Genomic DNA, 23928 nt, shown 5'->3' with positions numbered 1-23928 from the left:
GGAGACAGAGGCGGGAGCGTCCGGGGTCAGCATGGGTCAGCTGACTCACGGAAGCGTAATGGGGGGGAGAGTTAGTGTTAAGCTGGTGCTTGACTTGGGGGATTGGGATCAGGGGGTGGGGGGTGGGGGGGGTGCTGCTTTGCTGACAGAAGAGGAGCCAACTTTGGGGAACAGTTGGAGAGTCGGGGGGGGGGGGGGGGGGAGAAAGAGGGCTCGAGTAAGCGGGGCACGCAGGCTCGTGGCTGGCCATAAAAGGGGGATGGCTAAATGGCAGGAGAGGTGGGGGGGGTTAACCCCCCATCCAGGTTGATCACGTGGAATGTGAGGGGTCTGTGGGCCGGTCAAGAGGGCTTGTGTGTTCCCGCATCAAAAGGGGTTAAAGGCAGACATAGCCATGCATCTAAAACTCGCAGATCAAACAAGATTGAGAAAGGGGTAGGTGGGCCAGGTGTTCCATTCAGGGCTGGATTCAAAGACCAGAGGGGTAGCAATTTTGGTCAGTAAATGGGTGGCATTCAAGGCAGGGAATATTGTAGCTGATAAAGGGGGCAGATACATAATGGTGAGCGGGAAGCTGCAGGGGACCCAGGTGGTGCTAGTGAACGTCTATGCTCCGAACTGGGATGACGTGGAATTCATGAGACGCATGCAGGGTAAAATTCCAGACTTAGACTCTCATAATTTGATCATGGGAGGTGACTTCAGCACAATCATTGACCCTGTATTGGACCGGTCAAAGTCCAGGTCAGGAAAGCGACCAGCAGCGGCTAAGGAACTGAGGGGTTTCATGGAACAGGTGGGGGGGGGGGGGGGGGGGGGGGGGCGTAGACCCATGGAGGTTCGCTCGGCCGAGGGCGAAGGAATTCTCTTTTTTCTCCCACGTCCACAAAGTTTATTCTCGTATAGATTTTTTTTGTTGCGAGCAGGGCGTTAATCCCAAGGGTGAAGGGGACGGAATACTCGGCCATTGCAGTCTCTGACCATGCTCCACACTGGGTGGACTTGCGACTTGGTGAAGAGAGAGGGCAGCGCCCACTCTGGAGGCTAGATGTGGGACTGCTAGCGGATGACGAGGTTTGTGGGTGGATAAATAGGAACATCCAAAACTACTTGGAAACAAACGATACGGGAGAGGTAACAGCAACTACAGTTTGGGAGGCTCTGAAGGCAGTTATTAGAGGGGAGTTAATTTCTATCAGATCCCATAGGGAGAAGAAAGAAAGAGCGGAGAGAGAGAGACTAGTAGAGGAGATACTCGTTACGCGGAGACCCCCCGAGACGGGGCTACTGAAGGAGCGCCGGAGACTGCAGGCGGAGTTTGATCTGCTGACCACAGGGAAAGTGGTAGCACAGCTGAGGAAGGCAAAAGGGGCAACCTATGAGTATGGGGAGAAAGCGAGTAGAATGCTGGCGCACCAACTTCGTAGGAGAGAGGCGGCCAGGGAAATTGGGGGAGTTAAGGATAAGGAAGGTAACACGGTCTTGGACCCAGAGGAGGTGAACAAAGTCTTTAAGGAGTTTTATGGTAAACTGTACGAGTCAGAAGCCCTGGCGGGAGGGGAAGGGGTGAAGCAATTCATGGACCAATTGAGGTTTCCAAAGGTGAAAGAGGATCCGGTGGAGGGACTGGGGGCCCCGATAAAGTTGCCTAGGGAGAATGCAGTCGGGCAAGGCCCCGGGGCCAGACAGCTATCCTGTAGAATTCTATAAGAAATTTTTGGAACTGTTGAGTTCACTCCTGCTAAGGACCTTTAACGAGGCTAAAGAGAGAGGGACCCTCCCCCCAACAATGTCACAGGCCAATGTCACTCCTTCTCAAACAGGAGAAAAATACCCTACAATGTGGGTCCTACAGACCGATATCGCTCTTGAATGTAGATGCCAAATTGCTGGCCAAGATTCTGGCCGCTAGAATAGAGGACTGTGACCAGGGGTGATAGGGGAGGATCAGACAGGCTTCGTTAAGGGCAGGCAACTGAACTCCAATGTACGGAGGCTCCTAAACATTATTATGATGCCCTCAGAAGGAGGGGAGGCAGAAGTAGTGGCTGCGATGGATGCAGAGAAAGCCTTTGACCAGGTGGAATGGGGTATCTGTGGGAAACGCTAAGAAGGTTTGAATTCGGTGAGGGTTTCATAGGGTGGGTCAAACTACTTTATCAGGCCCCCGTAGCAAGTGTATGCATAAACAGGGTAAGGTTGGAGTATTTTAAGCTTCACCGGGGGACGAGGCAGGGGTGCCCCCTCTCCCCGTTACTATTTGTCCTTGCAATAGAGCCGTTGGCCATAGTGCTGAGGGCTTCAAAGTTTTTGTTTGTCTTCCAGTGCCTTCCCATCTTCATCCCTAAGTCCTTCTTTAAGCGGGTGAACAAAATCATTTCGGGATTTGTATGGGCAAATAAGACCCCGCGAGTAAAGAGACTGTATCTAGAGCGCAGTCGGGTGGGGGGGGGGGGGGGGCACTCATGACGGCACCTCTGCGCGCTACTCCTCCAGTCCGTACATGTCAGTTTCCAGATCATACATGTGTTTTCTTGCTCATATGCCCCCCAGAGAACCCCCCCTCCCCCCACACGAACGGTGTCCCGTCCCCCCCCTCCCCCCTGGGTTGCTGTTGCTGCTGTCCGACCTTCATCTAACGCTCCGCGAGATGGTCTAGGAACGGTTGCCACCGCCTGTAGAACCCCTGCGCAGACCCTCTCAAGGCAAACTTTATCCTTTCCAACTTGATAAACCCTGCCATATCATTTATCCAGGCCTCCACGCTGGGGGGCTTCACCTCCTTCCAGATTAGCAAGATCCTTCGCCGGGCTACTAGGGACGCAAAGATCAGAATGCCGGCCTCTTTTGCCTCCTGCACTCCCGGCTCGTCCACTACTCCAAATAGTGCTAGCCCCCAGCTTGGCTTGACCCGGACTTTTACTACCTTACTGTTCCCGCCACTCCCCTCCAGTGCCGGGCATGACCAAAACATATGGACATGGTTCGCCGGACATCCTGAGCACCTCCCACATCTGTCCTCTACCCCAAAGAACCTGCTCAGCCTCGCCCCCGTCATATGCGCTCTGCGAACCACCTTAAATTGTATCAGGCTAAGCCTGCCACACGAGGAAGAGGAATTAACCCTATTTAGGGCGTCAGCCCATAGCCCCTCCTCAATCTCCTCCCCCAACTCCTCCTCACATTTACCCTTCAGCTCCTCTACCAAAGCCTCCCCCTCTTCTTTCATCTCCTGGTATATCGCCGACACCTTGCCCTCCCCGACCCATACGCCCAAAATCACCCTATCTTGAATCCCCTGTGCCGGGAGTAGCGGAAATTTCCTCACCTGCCGCCTCACAAATGCCCTCACTTGCATGTACCTGAAAGCATTTCCCGGGGGTAGCCCAAACTTCTCCTCCAGCGCCCCTAAGCTCACAAACGTCCCGTCAATGAACAGGACCCCCTTCCTTCTAATCCCAACCCGATGCCAGCTCTGAAATCCCCCGTCCATCCTTCCTGGGACAAACCGATGGTTGTCTCTGATCGGGGACCACACCGAGGCTCCCATCGCACCCCTGTGCCGTCTCCACTGCCCCCAGATCTTTAGCATTGCCACCACCACCGGGCCCGTGGTAAACCTCGTCGGCGAGAGCGGCAGCGGTGCCGTCACCAGCGCCCCCAGGCTCGTTCCTATGCAGGACGCCATCTCCAACCTCTCCCACGCCGCCCCCTCTCCCTCCATCACCCACTTACGGATCATGGCCACGTTGGCTGCCCAATAATAACCACCCAAATTCGGCAACGCCAACCCTCCTCTACCTCTGCTACGCTCCAAGAACCCCCTCCTTACCCGCGGGGTCTTGCTCGCCCACACATCCCGTAATGCTTACCCTCTTAAAAAAGGCCTTAGTGATCACAATTGGGAGGCATTGGAATACAAAAAGAAATCTCGGGAGGACCACCATTTTAACCGACTGTACCCTACCCGCCAGCGAGAGTGGCAACATGTCCCACCTTTTAAAATCCTCCTCCATCTGTTCCACCAACCGCGTCAAATTAAGTTTGTGCAGTGCCCCCCAGCTCCTAGCTACCTGAATCCCCAAGTATCGAAAGCTCCTTTACGCCCTCCTCAACGGTAGGTCGTCTATCCCTCTTCCCTGGTCCCCCGGATGGATCACAAAGAGCTCACTCTTTCCCACATTGAGCTTATAGCCCGAAAAGTCTCCAAACTCCCGTAGGATCTGCATTACCTCAACCATCCCCTCCACTGGATCCGTCACATACAGCAACAGGTCGTCTGCGTACAGCGACACTCGATGTTCCTCTCCCCCTCGAACCACCCCCTTCCATTTCCCCGACTCCCTTAACGCCATGGCCAAAGGTTCAATTGCTAATGCGAACAGCAGAGGGGACAGGGGGCACCCCTGCCTCGTCCCTCGATACAGCCGGAAGTACTCCGACCTCCGCCGGTTCGTAACCACACTCGCCACCGGGGCTTTATACAGGAGCTTAACCCAACTAATAAACCCTCCCCCGAACCCAAACCTCCTCAACACTTCCCAGAGATACTCCCACTCTACCCGATCGAAGGCCTTCTCCGCGTCCATGGCTGTCACTATCTCCGCTTCTCCCTCCACCGATGGCATCATTATCACATTTAGGAGCCTTCGCACATTAGTATTTAACTGCCTACCCTTTACGAATCTCGTGTGGTCCTCGTGAATCACCCCCAGGACACAGTCCTCAATCCTCATGGCCTCATTTTTGCCAGCAACTTAGCATCTACATTAAGGAGCGAGATCGGTCTATACCACCCACATTGCAGTGGGTCCTTATCCCGCTTCAAGATCAAAGAGATCGTCGCCTCCGACATTGTCGGGGGCAGGGTCCCCCCCTCCCATGATTCATTGAAGGTCCTTACCAGCAACGGGGCCAACAGGTCTACATACTTCCTGTAGAACTCCACCGGGAACCCATCCGGCCCCATGGGCCTTCCCCGCCTGCATGCTCCCCAGTCCTTTAACCAGCTCCTCCACCCCAAATGGCACCCCCAAACCAGCCACCTCCTGCTCCTCCACCCTTGGGAACCTCAACTGATCCAAGAATCGCCGCATCCCCTCTTTTCCCCCTGGGGGCTGGGACCTATACAGTTCCTCATAAAAGGCCTTAAAAGCCTCATTCACTTTCCCTGCACTCCGCACCGTAGTTCCCCTGCCATCTTTGACTCCACCTATTTCCCTCGCTGCCATCCTCTTACGGAGCTGGTGTGCCAGCATCTGGCTCGCCTTCTCCCCATATTCATATATCGCCCCCTGTGCCTTCTTCCACTGTGCCTCTGCCTTCCCTGTGGTCAACAGGTCGAACTCCGTCTGGAGACTTTGTCTCTCCCTGAGTAGTCCCTCATCAGGAGCCACTGCATATCTCCTGTCCATCCTTAAAATCTCCCCACTAACCTCTCCCTTTCCCTGCCCTCTCTCTCCACCCTGTGAGCCCTGATGGAGATGAACTCTCCCCTGACCACCGCCTCCCATACTACTCCCACCTGCACCTCCCCGTTGTCGTTAGCCTCCAGATACCTTTCAACACCCCCCCGCACCCTCCCGAACACTTCCTCGTCTGCCAGCAGTCCCACATCCAAACTCCACAGCGGGCGTTGGTCCCTCTCGTCCCTCAGCTCCAGCTCCACCCAGTGCGGGGCATTGTCTGAAATGGCTATGGCCGAATACTCCGTTCCCTCCACTTTCGGAATCAATGCCCTGCCCAGAACAAACAAAGCTATCCGGGAGTAGGCCTTACGTACGTGGGAGAAAAAAGAAAATTCTCTGGCCAAAGGCCTGGCAAATCTCCACGGATCTACTCCCCCCATCTGATCCATTAACCCCCTAAGCACCTTGGCCGCAGCCGGCCTCTTCCCCGTGCTAGGTCTGGAACGATCTAATACTGGTTCCAGCACCGTGTTAAAATCCCCACCCATTATCAAACTCCCTACCTCCAGGTCCGGAATACGCCCCAACATACGTTTCATGAATCCAGCATCGTCCCAGTTTGGGGCATATACATTCACCAGTACCACCTCCGCCCCCTGCAACCTACCACTCACCATCACGTATCGGCCTCCCTTGTCCGCTGCTATGTTCTTGGCCTCAAACGACACCCACTTTCCCACCAGTATTGCCACCCCTCTATTCGTCGCATCCAGCCCCGAATGGAACACCTGTCCCACCCATCCCTTCCTTAACCTGACCTGATCTGCCACCTTCAGATGTGTCTCCTGAAGCATGACCATGTCTGCCTTCAGTCCCTTTAGGTGCGCGAACACTCGGGCCCTCTTAACCGGCCCATTTAGGCCTCTCGCATTCTATGTGATCAGCCGGATTGGGGGGTTACCTACCCCCCCCGCCGACTAGCCATCTCCTATCTTAGGCCAGTCCCGTGCTCGCGTCTCCCGCACCCTCCAGTCCCCCAGGTGGGGAACTCCCACCCCGACCACCTCTTCCACTTTCAATTCCCCCTCGGACAGTGCAGCAGCAACCCTAGAATCCACCCCCCCCCCCGCGCTAGATCCACATCTAGCTCTTTTGCTCCCCCCATATTACTTCCGTGAGTCAGCTGACCTCTGCTGACCCCGGCTTCCCCTGCCATCCCGTTGATCTCCCCCCGTGTGGGAGTCTCTCCTCCTCCTTACCTTCCTCCATCCCCCCCCCCTTTTGGCGCAGGAAAAAGCCCGCGCTTTCCTGAACCAGCCCCGCCCCCTATGGCGCAGCACCTGTTGCGGCCATTATCCCAGTTCCCTCATCCCCGAGTCTCACCTCCCTCCAGCACCGCGCCCACATTCCCCATCATCATCTTGTCTACAGAAAAGAAAAAAGGAAATTTTAGGAATTTTAACCAGAACTCTACCCACATTCCCATCCATCATCCCACCCATGAAATATTCTTTACCCATATTTACAACCCCATATATAACCACATCCCCTCAGTTAGAGTCCAGTTTTTCCGTCTGAATAAAGGTCCAAGCCTCTTCTGGCATTTCAAAATAATGGTGTCGGTCCTGATAAGTGACCCACAGTCGCGCAGGCTGCAGAATGCCGAACCGGACTCTTTTTCTATGCAACACCGCCTTGGCCCAGTTGAAGCCAGCTCTCCTCTTTGCCACCTCCACGCTCCAATCCTGGTATACTCGGATCACCGTGTTTTCCCATCTAGTGCTCCGCACCTTCTTGGCCCATCTCAGCACACTTTCTTTGTCCGCGAAGCGATGGAACCTTGCCACTATCGCCCTTGGCAGCTCATCAGCCTTGGGTCTCCTCGCCAGGACCCGGTGAGCCCCTTCCAGCTCCAGGGGGGTCGGAGAGGCCTCCGCACCCATCAGCGAATGGAGCATCGTACTCACGTATGCCCCGGCATCAGCTCCCTCCACTCCTTCGGGAAGACCCAGAATCCGGAGGTTCTTCCTCCTCGACCTGTTTTCCAGGACCTCAATTCTCTCGGCCCACCTTCTGTGCACCGCCTCATGCGCCTCCATTTTTACCGCCAGGCCCAGGGTCTCGTCCTCGTTGGTATTCACTTTATCATTCACCTCACGAAGCTCCACCGCCTGGGTCTTCTGGGTCTCCTTCAGCCCCTCGATCGCCAACAGCATTGGCGCCAGCACCTCCTTTTTCAGCTTCTCCACACATCGCTTGAGGAACTCCTGCTGGTCTGGCCCCCATGCTGCTCGCTCTCCGCTCTCCGCCATCTTGCCTTTTTCCCCTCGTTTTGGTCTCTGCTCCAGGGCCTCTTTCCTCGCCGTTCCACCGCTGATCTCTGCCATATATTGCGAGGGGGGACCTCACTGCACCTTCCCACACGGGATTAATTCGAAAAAAGCTCCGTTGGGGCTCCTCTGGAGAGCCCGAAAGTCCGTTGTCGCGGGAGCTGCCGAAACGTGCGGCTTAGTTCCGCATCGCCGCAACCGGAAGTCATCTCAGAGCAGTTAAGTTATGGCCAGGAATCTATTGAAGGCTTTCCACATAGACACAAATTACTGCTATTCTGAAAAATGTTGAAAGCACTTGAAGTAATAAGTAGCTTCAATAAGAATTGCAACCTTTGACTGTCTAGTACAATCCATTTAATGATTAGGTAACAAAATTAACTTGGAATAGTTAATAATGAAGATTCTTATTTTCATTTATTCTTAGTTTTTACAATAATAATCTTTATTAGAAACAGGATAATGTCAGATTATTTCAGACTACACCGCGGGACCAGACAGGGGTGCCCACTCTCCCCGTTGCTGTTCGCGCTGGCCATAGAGCCGTTGGCGATGGCGTTGAGAGCTGCAAAGGGGTGGAAGGGAATGACTGGGGGGGTGGTGGAACATATGGTCTCTCTCTATGCAGACGACCTGCTCCTGTACGTGTTTGACCCACTGGCCGGGATGGAAAATATCCTGGAAACATTGAGGAAGTTTGGCCGGTTTTCAGGGTACAAATTAAATATGGCCAAGAGTGAGATGTTTGTGGTGCAGGCAAGGTGCCAGGAGAATAGACTAAAGGAGCTGCCATTTAGGCTGGTGGAGGAAAGTTTCCGGTACTTGGGGATACAGGTGGCACGAGACTGGGGCAGGTTGCAGAAGTTAAATTTGACTAGGGTGGTGCAACAAAGGAAGAGGGAGTTTCGGAGATGGGATGCACTCCCGCTGTCACCGGCGGGGAGGGTGCAGACTGTAAAGATGACAATCCTCCCTAGATTTCTGTTCATCTTCCAGTGCCTCCCGATCTTTATCCCACGGTCCTTCTTCAAAAGGACTGACAAAATCATCATGAGCTTTGTCTGGGCGGGAAAATCCCCGCGGGTGAAGAAGGCGATGCTTGAAAGGATCCGCATCAAGGGGGGGACTGGCATTGCCGAGTCTGATCAACTACTACTGGGCGGCTAACATAGCCATGATAAGGAAGTGGATGGTGGGTACAGGGTCTATCTGGGAGCGAGTGGAGGAGGCCCGACACCGGAGTGGTTCACGCCACTCCTCGGCGCCGGGAACCCCCGCCCCGCCGGGTAGGGGAAAATCCCGCCCATGCTTTCCCTGGCATAAAATTTAAGAGAGAGTGTTTTAATCCCTCTGGTCTGTTATTTCTTATATGAGGCAGAACCTGGCATATCTGAGTTCCACCCCTAAATATAGCCCCATCTAACAGAAGCACAGAATCATGCTACTTTGATTCTCAGAATTTCAAAGTTAATATATCAAAATGATTAAATCAACTTTGAAATTACTAATCATGAAAACAATGAACAGCTTGGATGTCTAAATACAGTACACCTTTGTTCTGTTTCAGCTATTTTCATGGTAATAATGCTCCTGATAAACTGATTATTATTCCCGAAAGCATCAATGTTTGTTACATAAATATTTATTATTTGAGAATACAATGACACACTGTTAGGATGTATGCCCGACAGATAATAGAAAAATTGACAAACTTACCTTTAAGAAGGTATTCAGATAAGTGGCATACCAATAGTTTCCCACATAAACTTTCACAATTTGATGAAGAGTATGACTGTCTACATCAGCTGTCCAACTGTCATCAAAAGAACCTTAAAGTACAATTTAAAGGTTATGGCTCACTGTAGTTAGGAAGTTGTATTTATTTGATGAGTACATAAACGCAGCAACACTAGCTTGCTTCACTATCAGTTACATTGTAAGATATAGTAATATTTTAATTGAAATTTGTGATCGAGACTGGAGAGGCTATCCAACCCAACAACGTGTTTAAATGAAATGCAGAATGCTGCTGGCTATATGCAGATGTACAGAAACTGACCGAATCTGACTAGCAAATATGGCATAATCTGTTAACATAATCTGTTAGCAGCTACACAATCCACTGTTTTTTTTAAGAAATACTTTAGGGCTATGGAGTGTTTAGCAAAAGGCACAAAGGTCGAAAAACCAGGTTGAAACCAATAAAGAGACACATGGGCCTAAGTTTCATAAAAAGCATGGCTGGAAATGTAACGAGATTGGTATGATAGAACATATTTTAGGTGTTAATTGATCCAAAGTTTTTGAAAGCTACAAAAAAAGAGGCACAAACTGACATTGATTGATGTTAGAGTTCTCTTTCTTTCGAAATGCAGAGAAATTAGAAGGCATTTAAAAAAAAATATTCTTTATCAGATAAACTGGGCTGGATTCTCCGCACCCCGCCGCCAAAATGGCAGCTGCGCCGGGGCAGGGAATCCATTTCCCTGCATGGAATCGGGACCGGTGCCGGTTCCCCGATTCTCCGGGCCCCGAATAGTGGCATTCTCGGAGTGTATGTGAGTGTACGGAGTGCCGTGTATCCCCTATCTGCGGCCATTGCTGGAGGCCCTAGTCGCCACATTCCGGCACCTGTTCAGGGAGGCCGGTACGGGAATTGAACCCACGCTGCTGGCCTTGTTCGGCATTACAAGCCAGCTGTTTAACCCACTGTGCCAAAACAGCACCGATACCATGTTCGTGGTATTCCAGGTGTGATCGAATTAGTGCTTTGTATCTCTTTAGCAAAATGTTCCTATTTTTATACTCTATTGCCTTTGAAATAACCGGCAAAATTCTATTTGCCTTCCCTTGCATGCTGAACTTGCATGGTAGCTTTTTGTGATTTATGCATTCGGTCTCCCAAATACCTCTGTGCTGCAGCTTTCTGCAATCTTTTGCCATTTAAATCAGATTCAGCTCCTTTATACTCCATACCCAAGTTCTAACTTCATCCTTTCCTACATTATATTCTATTTGCCAAGTTTTTGCCCAGTTATCTGTCTGTATCCCTCTGTAGACTGCCATCCTTACCACTTGCACTTCCCACCTATTTTTGTGCCATCCGCAACCTTGGCAATAGTACATTCACTTCCCTCGTCCAAGTCATTAATATATATTGTAAATAATTGTGGCCCAGCACCGATCCCTCTGGCACTCCACTAGTTCCAGGCTGCCATCCTGAAAATGCCCCTCTTATACCAACTCTCCGTCTTGTAGTTCTATCATACCTATCACTTTAAAGAAAAACAACAGAGGAAAACGAAATACGAGCCACAATGCTAGGGGACGAATTACACTACCTTGATACCTGTCAATGCAATCCAACCTTGTTTTTTTCCCTAAATTTAAGTACCCAATTTTGTTTTCGAATTAAGGGGCAATTTTAGCGTGAAAGAGGCGAGAAGGTGTTTCCGAGACCATGGACTTGGGGACTTGTAAGAACTTTGGACTATGGAGATGGGGGGGGTGGGGGGCAGGGGGAGGAGGAAGAGAAGGGGCAGGGGGAGGAGGAGGAGGAGAGAGCCCCCCCCCCCGGCTGATTTCATGGTGTTCAGGAATTAATGGGCCAGTTAAGAGGCCGCGTGTGTTCACGCATTTGAGCAGTTTGAAGGTGGATGTTGTGTTTTTGCAAGACTCATTTGAAGGTGGTTGATCAGACAAAGCGGAGGAAGGGATGGGTGGGTCAGGTGTTTCATTTGGGGCTGGATATGAAGACGAGGGAGCTGGCAGTGCTGGTTAATAGGAGGATGTCCTTTGAGGTGGGAAGCATAGGGGCGGACCCTCAGGGTAGATTTGTGATGTTGAGCGGGAGGATGGAGGGGACGCCTGTGGTGCTCTTGAACATTTATGCCCCAAATTAGGATGGAATTTCTGAGGTGAGTCCTGGCAAAGATCCCGGGCCTAGACACACACCGGTTGATCATGAGGGCGGGGGGGATTTTAATACGGTGCTGGATCCTAGCCTGGACTGGTCGCTCCCCAGATCTATGAAGTTGCCAGCAATGGCTAAGGAGTTGTTGGGATTTATTGAGAAAACGGAGGTGGTGGAACCATGGCGGTTTGAGAGGCCAACGGCGAAGGAATTTTTGTTCATTTCTCGCATGTCCACAGGAGATTTTTAAATTGGAGATTGTGCAGTTTGGAGCCCCTGGTGGGGCATGAGGGCATGAGATGGTTTCTGGATGGGCTGGAGTTCCCAAGAGTGGATGAGGCGAGGGTGCAAGGATGTTCGGAGGCTATCGAATGTGATAACAATGCTCTCGACGGGCAGGAGGTGAAGGTAATTGTGTCTATGGAGAAGGTGTTTGACTATGTGGAGTGGCCGTACCTGGTCTGGGCAGGGGTTTGTCGACTGGGTGAGGTTGTTGTATAGGGCTCCTTAAGTGAGTGCACGGGCCAAAGTATTTTGGGTTGCACCAAGGGATGAGGCAGGGGTGCCCACTCTCCTCTTTGCTCTTTTCCCTAGCGATTGAACCTTTGGCAATGGCACTTTGGGCTCCAAGGGGGTGGCGGGGAGAACCAGATCTTTTTATACGCTGATGACCTATTATGTATTACGAATCCGGTTGAGAGTTTCGACAGGATTATGGGGATCTTGGGGGGAGTTCAGTCTTTTGTTGGGGTATAAATTCAATATGGGGAAAAGTGAGGTATTCCTGATTAACACCCAGAAACAGGGGAGTTTAAGGAGGTTGCCCTTTTAGTTGGATGGGGCGAGCTTTTGTTACCTGGGGATACACATGGCGCAGCTGCACCAAGTTGTATCTGGCAATGCTGGTGGAGAGAATGAAGGAGGACTTTAGGAAGTGGGCTGTGTTGCCTTTGTCGTTGGCTGGAAGGATCCAGATGGTAAAGATGATGGCGTTGCAAAAGTTTTTGTTCATGTTTCAGAATCTCCCAATTTTCATGACCAAGTCTTTTGTAGTAGGGTGAATAAGATGATACTGAGGTTCGTGAGGGCTGGCAAGGTTCCCAAGACCACAAGGGTGTTTCTGGAAAGGGATAGGTGGGCAGGGAGGGGGGGGGGGGGGATTGATGCTACCAAATCTGCAGAATTATTGGGCAGCAAACAAAGCTATGGTATGGAAGTGAGAGGCGGAGAAGAGGTCGGTGCGAGGATGGATCGAGGAAGCATAGGGCTCATATGACGGCGTCTAGGATGAGCCGTTTTGTTCCAGAGGTGGAAGATAAGTGTGGGCGGTGTGCAGGGAGTCCGGCAAACCATGTCCTATGTTTTGGGCATGTCGAGGTTGGAAGGGTTCTGGAAAGGGTTTGTAACTTCAAAGATTTTGGGAGTGGAGGCACCGAGCCCATGGGTGGTGATATTTGGGATGGCGGAGGATCCAGCAGTGCAGGTGGGGAGAGAGGCTGGTGTGGTAGTCTTTGCCTCTCTGATAGCCCAGAGGTGGATCGTGCTGTGGTGGCAGGACTTGGAACCGCCAAAAGAAGGGCATGGGTGAACGACTTGGCAGAGTTCCCCCACCTAGAAAAAAATTAAGATCGCCATAAGAAGGGTGGAGAAGATGTTCTCCACAAGGTGGAGGCTGTTCATTGACTTCTTTAAGGGACATTAACATATCAGCAGGGAGGGGGATCTTGGTGTTTTTGGGGGGCTTGGGTAAAAAGAGGGGTGGAGAGGGTGTTACGGGGGAATAGGATTAATTTTGTATAACATATCAGCAGGGAGGGGGGTCTTGGTGTTTTGGGGGGCTTGGGTAAAAAGAGGGGTGGAGAGGGTGTTACGGGGGAATAGGGTTAATTGTGTATGGTTTACCATTGCTGTTTGCTGGTTTCTGTTCTGTATATATTTGAAAACACCTCCAATAATATATTTTTCAAAAAAACAATGATTGACTTATCCCCACCTAGAATTCTTCTTCCTCACTGCGATTTATCTTTTTTGAGTCATTAACTGGTTGGATCCAGATTTATTCAATATTTAAGATTTAAGTTAAGCATTTTGGTCAGCTGCTGAAGGGTATGCTTATTAGGTGAATCCGCACGAGATGATTGCAAGTATGATTCCTTGAAATGTATTTGCAATAAATGGCCGTATTGGATGTATTGTATTGTTAATTATTATCCCTACAAAACTTAGTAGTCATTATTATTTACGATGAGCTTTTGAGTACTGGCACTTGATTTCTCTTAATTCTCATGCGTGAAGTGTAGAGTAACCTGCCATGGGACATATCTTCCAGTATGAAAATTGTATTGCATTTTAAACCAACTTACTTATGTTAAAGCTTGATTCAATTGTCTCCCTTTTTCTTTTTTGTAGGTAGAGTCGCATGGCATCTTTAACAGGCTGGTACAGACTGTCATGTTCATCCAGAAATACACAAACTGCACACATCTGAGAGATATCTTCAGTCAATGGTAGGCGGCATGTCCCTAACCAGCTTCTGAAGAGATAAATATTTATGTCAACCTCTTCCAGTTACGTCAACAAACATAAGTAAAAGCAAATAAGAAAGACAACAGTTTAAATATCTAATTTATAATCATAACACTCCAATTATAATTGAGACTGAATGAATCATCAATCATTTTGATTTTGCATCAACCACATTAACGCGAAAAGTTTGTTTGGAAAAATAGGAAGATACTGGAAATTTATAATTGAAATGAAATGAAAATGAATGAAATTAAAATCGCTATTGTCACAAGTAGGCTTCAAATGAAGTTGCTGTGAAAAGCCTCTGTCGCCACATTCCAGCACCTGTTCCGGAGGCTGGTACGGGAATTGAACTGTGCTGCTGGCCTGCCTTGGTCTGCTTTAAAAGCCAGCTATTTAGCCCTGGGCTAAACCAGCCCTAATTGCTAACAGAATTACAGAGGTATATGAAGTCTTGAAACATCCACTTCTGATAATGTAATCTTGTTCACATTAGTCATTTGTGGAAGTTATAAACATTAGCCCAGAAATTTGATTGCACTTAAATTGAAATGTGATGCAGGTTCACTACTACACCAAGCATTATAGGTGGCTGCAGCTGCTGAAGGGCTCAGCTGGAGCCAGTCCTCTAATCTCCACATTAAGTAAAATATTAATATTTCCCTATCTGGTGGTAGCCTCCAGCAGTCTTTTTAAGGACTGCTTAAGGGCTGGTTTGGCTGCTAAGTGCCTGACGAAACTGACCATGGCATGCAATGTGCAAGATGCGACATTCGCAAATTTCACAACGGCATTACTCCGTTCATTTTCCATAAATCAAAATAATTTTTGGGTACAGATTGAGCATGTTCCTGTGGTGTGGCCCATTGGACCCTTGCATACCCATTTTAGTCTGTTATTTTCTAGGCCATTTCTTCCTCTTTCAGATTCAAGCATGAATGTCACTATTAAAATATATATTTCCAGTTGTATTTTTTTATTTGACCCCCGAGTAGAGAATAGTTACTTCAGATGTATTGTAACCGAGTACTTCTCCCGATTCTGATCCTGTGCACCCCCTCTCCCGATTGCCCTCTATCTGCTCTGTACTCTCCCAAGCACCTTGGCCAGCATTCAAACTGGTTGCTCTGCTGCGACTGGCTCTGGAGCAGCAACTGTTAATGAATGAGTCCATCAAAATAATCTATTGTGGTATTGCCACCAACCTCATTAGGTGTGTGCTGCAGACACCGCACCAAGATCATGCCCAATTCATGTGCGACTAAATTGCTATTCGAACATTCCACCAGTGATAAATGTAAAGGATCTTCATAATGGATCGCAAGAGTAATTTCATACCCTTTTTCTCAATCTGTCTGTATATTGGAGCAACGTGAAAACATGTATAAACCCAAATATTTGGGGAACATTTTTCATCTTCACCTCCCAGATGGTAATCTGACATGTTCTTGATAGAAATTACCAGATTTTAATTCCATTCATTTCAATATATAATAGGTATGTGATCTATATGTTAAGAATCTATCCTATTTGCGCCCATCAAATAAAGTTCGGCATGAGTGAATTCAATCGATAGAAATGTCTATTTAGTCTATTCTTAGAATGTTTCTCCAGCCCTTTTTTTAATACATACATTGCTAGCTAGGCCTACAGTTATTGTCCACCCCTAACTATCCTTGAGATGGTTGTGGTGAGCCACCTTCTGAACTGCTCCAGTTCCAATGGTCCAGCAACTCCCACAGTGTTGTTAGGAGGAAGTTCCAAGATTTTAACCCAATGATAGCGAAACAGCAGCAAAATACTTCCGAGTCAGAGTGGCGTGTGATTGAGGGAAATTTAGGCAATGCTGTTCCCATATGCCTGCTACCTTAGTTCTTCTAAGTAGTAGAGGTCACCAAGTTTGGAAAATGCAGTTGAAGGAACCTTGGAAAATTGCTGAGGTACATCTTTTAGACTGCTGCCCATGTGTCAAGAGAGAGAATGTTTAAGGTGGTTGATGGGGTGGTGAGTTAGTGGGTGATGTTGTCCTGGATGGCATTGAGCTTCTTCAATGTTATTGAAGCTACACTCGTTCAGACAAGTGAAGTGTATTCCATCACACTCCTGATTTGCACCTTATAGATGGTGCACAAGCTCTGGGGAGTCAGGTGGTGAGTTGGCGTGGGTTTCCTCCCACAGTCCAAAGATGTGCAAATTAGGTGGATTGGCCATGCTAAATTGCCCTTAGTATCCAAAAGGTTAGGTGGGGTTACTAGGTTATGGGGATAGGGTGGAGGCACGGGCTTAAGTAGGGTGTTCTTTCCAAGGGCCAGTGCGGACCTGATGGGCCGAATGGCCTCCTTCTGTATTGTAAATTCTATAATTCTTACCTGCTGCAGAATTCCCAGCCTCGGATGTGCTCTTGTAGCCACATTATTCATGTGGCTGTTCCAATTCAGTTTCTGGTCAATAATAACCTATCTAAATATTGTCGTTGGGCGATCGGTAATGTCAAATATCAAAGACAGATGGTTAGATTTGCTCTTATTGGAGATGATTATTGCTCTACATTTCCGCAGTGCAAATATTATTTACCACTTATCAGCCCCAGCCTGAATGTTGTCCAGATCTTCCTGCATATGTGCAGACCTCTTCGGTACTCAATTGTTGCGAATAGTACAGAACATTGTAGCAAATATACCAATTTCTGATTTTATGTTGGAGGGAAGATCATTAACAAAACAGCTAATGATGGTTGAGCCTTGGAAAATAGCCAGAGAAACTCTTGTTTTATTGTCCTGGGATTGGGATGATTGGCCTCTAACAATCAGTCATTATCTTTGTGTTAACAATTATTCTGACCAGTGCACGGTTCCACTCCTCCCAACCCCACCAACTTCAATGATGCTCGGGCGTCTTGATGTCACACTCAGTCAAATGCGGTCTTAATGTCACTCTCACCTCTGGAATTCAGTTCTTTTGTCCAAGTTTTGACCAATTCTGTAATGAAATCTGAAGCCAGGTAGCCCTGGCTGAATCCAAACTGCGCAATGAGACTATTGTTGAGTAACTGCTGCCTGACATCGCTGCCAATGACATGTTCCATCACACTGCTGCCAATAGGTAGCACCATTATTGGCTGAGCTGGACAAGTCCTGAAGGACTTTATGAACATACCCGCCAGACTGAAAGTGAGTAGACTTTAACTTGGTTGAAAGCTCATTTTTAGATGTGCCTGGTGCTGTTCCTGGCCTTCCCTTCTAGACCGCTGAATTAACCATAGTTGGTCATCTAGCTTGATGGTGATGGTAGGGTGAGGGACACGCCAGACCATGAGGATACAGATTGTGATAGAATACAATTCTGCGAGTGATAATGCCCTGCAATACCCAGTTCTGAACTACTACATCTATTCTGAATTTATTCCATCTAGTATGGCAACAATGAAAATAAGTGAACACGTTTCAGGTTGTTCTCAACATGAAGATGTAACTTCTCTTCAAGATTTGAACAGTGGTCACTCTTACCAATACTCTCATGGACAGATGCATCTGGAACAGGTAGATTGGTAGGGACAAGGGCAATTAAGTTTTCCCTCTTATTGGTTCTCTCACCACATGCCACAGGCTTTGTCTGGCAGGTATGTTCAGAGTTCAGCCAGCCCAGTCAGTATCAGCACTTCCCAGCAAATTTGGGTGATGGTTGTGAAGTCAACCACCCAGAGTACATTCTGTTCTCTTGGTACCTCAGTGCTTCTTCGAAGGGGTTTTCAAAATGCAGGAGTACTGATTCATCACTTGAAGGAGGGCAGTCAGCACAAAGTCTTTGCTCATGTTTGACTTTATGCCATGAGACATGGGGTAAAAGTCAATGCGGAGGACTCCCAATAGCCACTCTTTCCAGACAATACAAGATTGTGCTGCTACTTCAGGTGGGTTTGTCCTGCTGGTGGGATAGGACAAAACCAGGGATTGTGATGAAGGAGTCTGGAACATTAGTTGAAAGTTATAATAATCTTAATTATTGTCACAAGTAGGCTTACATTAATTAACACTGCAATGAAGTTACTGTGAAAAGCCCCGAGTCACCACAATCCAGCGCCTATTCGTGTACACAGAGGGAGAATTCAGAATGTCCAATTCACCTAACAGCATGTCTTTCGGAACTTGTGGGAGGAAACTGGAGCAGCCGGGGGAAACCCACGCAGACACGTGGAGAAGATGCAGACTCCGCACAGACAGTGACCAAAGCGGGGAATCGAACCTGGGACCCTGGCGCTGTGAAGCAACAGTGCTAACCACTGTGCTAACATGCCTCCCACGGTGTGTTTAACTGTGTCAGGCTGTCGATTGGGAACTAGTCAATTTTGGCAAAAATGCCCAGATGTTATTGAAGAGAACTTTGCAAAGTTGACTGGGCAAGGTATGTCTTTGCCTCTCTCAGAATGGTGGCAAATGTCCTTCCATCACTGCAATTTTGCCTGTGCCTTTGCTGTTGCTTCCCAACCAGCCATCCCAGACTGCTGCCACCCATGGCCAGACCTGCTCAAGATCTTTGTTCAAGTCCATCTCCCCCGCTAAAGTTATGCCCTCGCATAACCCTGCTGAAAACACGAGGGCAACAAAGGCAGACAGAAGAGCATCAATAAGGATTGCACTCGGGTGATCACTTGCCGTCTCTGGACTGATTCAGTTTGGAATACTTATTTTGAGTTGGCTTTTATGTTCATAATGTGGCTAATGACACTGTAACAGAGGGAAAGTAACGTGTGATTTGGGACTCTTGATAAATGGTAAATTGGAGTTGCATTTACTGGCATTAGTTGGATGAGTCACTCATGAACAACCCAGTCGGAATAGGGCTATGTTGTTGCCTACACGCTCACTTCCCCTCAATTAGGTGCCGAATCCCTGGAGGCGAGCGTGTGCAGTCATGATGGCAAGGTTGTGGAGCATGCAGAAGAATCTTGATAAATGCTCTGCCGGGCTACTGCAGAGCAGTGCAAGCAGCAAAATCATTTCAGAACCTTAGAACCTCAGTGGTCTCATTCATCACATTTCATGTGGCAGCATTGCTTCCTTTGTAGGCATGCTTCCCAATGGCTTGCACACCTGGGTCATAAGCCAGGTCACCAACGGATGGCTCTCATCACCTACTCTGCAGTTTGTTATGGTGGCACAAATGCACATGGCACAGGGGAAGTTGGGCAAGGTAGGGAGCTGTTGTTGCGGTGTTATTTATGTTTATGTGAGCCATGTTGGTTGGTTTTTGTGTTCTTGGTGTGTGATTGTTCATTGTGTTAAAATTTATAATATTAATGCCTCAATAAAATATTGTTCAAAAAAAAAATGCTCATGGCACAACAGACTACCACAGAATGAAAGTAGTGTGACTGTTGCAGGACAACAGCAACTGCACTGTATTAAATGCTTCATGCAGTCACATATCCAATGATCAAAGGAGTAGAATTGCTTTCCGTTGTGGTACATCTCAAAGTTGTCATGTGGTAATCTGTAGAGCTAAAGGCATGCAGTCAACAGCATACTACACTGTTTAGAAGCCTGAAAGCCATGCAAAGTCACATGCTCACTCCAGCAGTTTCTCTCTGGTAAGACAGATGCTGGACCTAATTCTCCCAAAACAAATGCTATTTTGAGTGATTTTGGCAGGGTGTTTCCCCACTGGCTTTTTGGGCGAGATCCAGACCTGGATTTACCCACAATTAGGGTGCGATTTAACCAAATAGGAACAAAGTCCCATAGTAGCGCTTTTAGCCATGTGTTTCCTGTCGCTCGCTATGGGACACCCCTCCCCTCACCAAACCCCAACTGAGGGGGAGGGCCCCCAACACCCGCAAAGGGCACCCGATCGCAGACAGGTGGAAAATGCCAGCTTGGCAGTGCTAACCTGGTACCCTGGCAGTGCAGTGCCCCTGCCAGCACCATCTGGGCGAGCACCCAGGTGGCACTGCCAGTGCTAAGCTGGCACCAGTGCCAGGGTGCCATTCTACCCAGAGGGCCAGCAGCTGGGGCCTGCAAGCCTTCAGGAGACCCCCGTGAATATCATCTCTGTTTGTGGAGATCAGTACTGAATGGCACTCGCCTGCATTCTCCCAGGCAAAGAGGATACATCCCAATGCCTCAGGTACCTCGTGAAACTGCATATTAAAGTGAGACGAGCTGTTATGCTTTAATATGCAGATTTGGCAAAAAGAGATCGTGCCCAGAGGTCTCCCGGCTTCTATCAGCCATGTTACGTGCAGCGCACTGTCGCAGCTCACTGTCTTTCAGGAGCAAAGTGGCGTTCGATCGCACCCAGTCATTCTTTGGGCATTGGGGAGTTTCCCATCTTCAAAGATTTTTCAGCAGTGTTATGGGCCAGGTTTTAGAGAACCCCAAAGTGTATCATGGAGTTCACCTGACCCACAACTTTTAATAGATTGTGGTATGGGGAGCACACGGCCCACTCTACAGGTGTGGTGCAGCAGAAATGGAAAGGTATTTTTTAAAGCAAAACAATGGGCGGAATTCTCCCCCCCCCCCCCCCCACGCCGGGTGGGAGAATCGCCCGGGCGCCGAACGAGTCCCGCCACGCCGTCCCGACGCCCACACGCGATTCTCTCCCCCCCCCCCCCCCAAACCGGCATGGCACGAATCACGGCTGGCCGCTGGGAGAATCGGCTCTTGCCGTTGGTAATGGGCGAGCGGCGATTCTCCGGCCCAATTGGGCCGAGCGGCCTGCCCAACACGACAGTTGCCCGCCGACGCCACCCACACCTGGTTGCTGCCGCCGGGAACAGCGCGGGAACGCTGGGGGGGGCGGCGAGGGGCTTCCTGCACCGGGGGGGGGGGGGGGGGCGGTGTGCTCAAAAGGGTTCTTGCCCATGATCGGTGATCACCGGTCGGCGGGCTGGCCTCTGAAGGAGGACCTCCTTTCCTCCGCTGCCCCGCAAGATCGATCCGCCATCTTCTTGCGAGGCGGCCGCAGGGAGGACGGCAACCGCGCATGTGCGGGTTGGTGCCAGCAAATCCGCGCATGCGCGGGTGACGTCATTTACACGGCGCCGGTCACGTCATTTACGCGGCGCCGCTTTTACGCGGCACCAAGGCCCGGCATGCGTAAATGACGCGGTGCCGCTCCTAGCCCCCCGGGGCGGGAGAATAGGGGGCTGGGAACGGCCTCCGATACTGGAGTGAAACACTCCAGTTTTCACTCCTGCGTCGGGACTTAGTCTCCCGATGGGAGAATTGCGCCCAATGTTTATTTTATGAACTCAAGTTAACCTTATTAAAACGTACAGTGAACATCTTAGCAAACATCAATTCAAATTTAACCCCCAAAGAATACAACACTAAGTAATACTTACTAACTTCCCAAACAACATCCAGAAGACAGGATAATCACCTTTTAACAGAAGCACATTAGGTTTACATTCACTATTGAAAACATTCATAATTCTGAATTCACCAAATGAAGAGATAGTCTTTTCATGGCAGAAAGATCAACAGTACACCTGCTCTGTCTGGCTTCAGCTCCAACACTGAAAACAAAACTAAAACACACCCTGCAGCTAACAGCCTAAAACAAAATTAAAAATCTGACAGACAGCCCAGCTCCACCCCCTCTCTGACATCACTGCAGTAATAACCACCCATTTCTTAAAGGTACTCTCACTGCAGATATTTATATACACACCCATTTCTTAAAGGTACTCTCACATGACAAGCAGTAAGGAGCTGGATTTTCCAGTGAGACGCGTCCCTCGTAGATTGGAGCAACATTTGAAAGGGCGACATTTCTGAACAAGCTTGAAGGACCCCCACCCACAAACAATGCCACCCCCTCCCTCCAAATGAGCACACCCCACTATGAGGGCCCCCGTCTTTCAAGCCCCCCCTCAACCATGAAGCTCAGTCATTCCTCCCCTTCACATACCTCCTTTCATGGACATGGCCCCCCTCAGGCCTGACCCTTGGCAGTGCCAGGTTGGAACCCCACTAGGGTACTATCCTGCCCCATGCCAGACCACCCGGGAGGTTCTAATGGTCTCCAAGACCCTCGAGTGGCCATCACTCGAGTAGGCTTGTGGGCACCAGTACTAACGGTGCCCCGGTGACACCCAGGCGCTGGGAAAATGCGGCTCACACAGGGTAAACGAGCCATTAAATATCATTATGTGGATCACGCCCAGTCAGGGCTGCAGGTCAGGTGACACAAGTACTGCTCAACATGGGGTGCAATCCACCAGCCGCGTTGCACTCTTGCTCAAGCATGGTGTAGGCAGCAAATTTCGGGAGAGGCCTCTCGCTGGCCTCCCTGAGGTCTTCGTGCCTCACCCAAGGTGCACCCAAGTCCCACGAGGCATCCGCGCCAGAAACATGCGGCGCACAAAGAAGCTGGTTTTAAATTCACGTCAGCGAACGTACCCAAAATCCACCAGGCCCCCAGCAAGGCCACAGCCGGACGCTGTTAAGAACTGGTCCACACAGACGTGGACCAGGCACTGTGAAGCAACAGTGCTAACCACGTGCTGTTTATTTGTCGCTCCACCATTTTTCTTGATTGGAACATGTTGGCCCTGTACTCTTCTTTCGTTCTTGAATGCGTGCCATTCTTCTCTAGCAGATTTATCTGCTATGGTCGAGTCCTAAGTCATTGAAGGTTTCAGCGGTGGCTAGGGAACTGAGGGGGTTCATGGATCATATGGGGGACTCGTTGAAGATTGGGAGGCCCAGGACAAAGGAGTTCATGTACTTCCGGATCGATTTCTTTGTGATGGACAAGGCGCTGTTGGCCGACTCAGAGTATTCGGCGATCGTAGTTTCTGACCACGTGCCGCACTGGGTGGATTTACATGTGGCACAGGGGGAGGCCCAATGGCTGCAGCAGAGGTTGGATGTGGGGTTGATGAGGGGGTGTGCTGGAGGGTGAGAACCACGATCCGAGGTTATGTGGAGCGGAATGACATGGGGGAGGTCACGGCCTCAACGCTGTTGGAGGCAAGTAAGGCGGTAGTTAGGGGAAAATCTATTTCAATCTGGGCGCATAGGGAGAGAGTAGAATGGGAGGACACAGCAAAGCTAATAGATGGGATTTTGAGGGTGAATCGGAAGTACTCGGTGGCGCCAGAGTCAAATGCAAGACAAAGGGTCCAGACGGAGTTCAGCTTATGTCCACGAGGAAGACGGTGGGGCAATTACAGAGGGCCAGTGTACGAGTACAAGGAAAAGGTGAACAGGATGCTGGCCCACCAGTTGAGGAAACAGGCAGTGGCGAGGGAGATTGGTAGGGTGAGGGATGAGAGAGCAAGGTGGTGTAGGATCCAGAGGGGGTAAATAGGGTATTTGAGGCCTTCTACAGATAGCTGTATGAGTTGTAAGGGGGGGGGGGGAAGAAAAGAAGAGAATGAGGCAGTTTCTGGAAGAGTTGTTCCCGAGGGCAGAGGGGGAAGAGGGTGCAGGGCTTGAAGTTTCGATCGGGCTAAGGGAAGTGGTGGACGGTGCTGGGGCGATGCAGTCAGGGAAGGCTCCGTGGCCGGACAGGTTCCCTGTGGAGCTTCGCCAGAAGTTTGATACAGAGTTGGGGCCTGTTAGTGAGAATGTACAATGAGATGAGGGGTAAGCGGGAGCTCCCCCCTCCCCCCTCCCCCCCTCCCCCCCCCCCCCCCTTCCCCGATCGCAGGCATCCATTTCGCTGTTTTTGAAAAAAGACACGGATCCGATATCGTGACTTAATATTGATGCGAAGGTGTTACCACGGGTAGAGGATTGGA

The 23928-nt window shown here is 49.8% G+C and overlaps 1 protein-coding gene across 2 annotated transcripts in view; it reads right to left on the bottom strand.

Moving 5' to 3' along the window:
* LOC140430716 (BTB/POZ domain-containing protein KCTD19-like) overlaps positions 1-23928 on the bottom strand; it is a 200582-nt gene that overhangs the window by 113559 nt on the left and 63095 nt on the right. For both annotated transcript variants that reach the window (XM_072518382.1, XM_072518383.1), the window contains 2 exons: positions 14015-14184; positions 9455-9567 (listed from right to left, as the gene is read on the bottom strand). In XM_072518382.1, coding sequence (XP_072374483.1) covers positions 9455-9567; positions 14015-14184 — 283 coding nt within the window. The remainder of the gene's footprint in view (positions 1-9454; positions 9568-14014; positions 14185-23928) is intronic.

This window comes from Scyliorhinus torazame, chromosome 10, assembly GCF_047496885.1.
Source record: "Scyliorhinus torazame isolate Kashiwa2021f chromosome 10, sScyTor2.1, whole genome shotgun sequence".
Lineage (NCBI taxonomy): Eukaryota > Metazoa > Chordata > Chondrichthyes > Carcharhiniformes > Scyliorhinidae > Scyliorhinus > Scyliorhinus torazame.
Note: the sequence above shows the minus strand (reverse complement) of the source record. Positions and strands in the feature narration are given on the sequence as shown.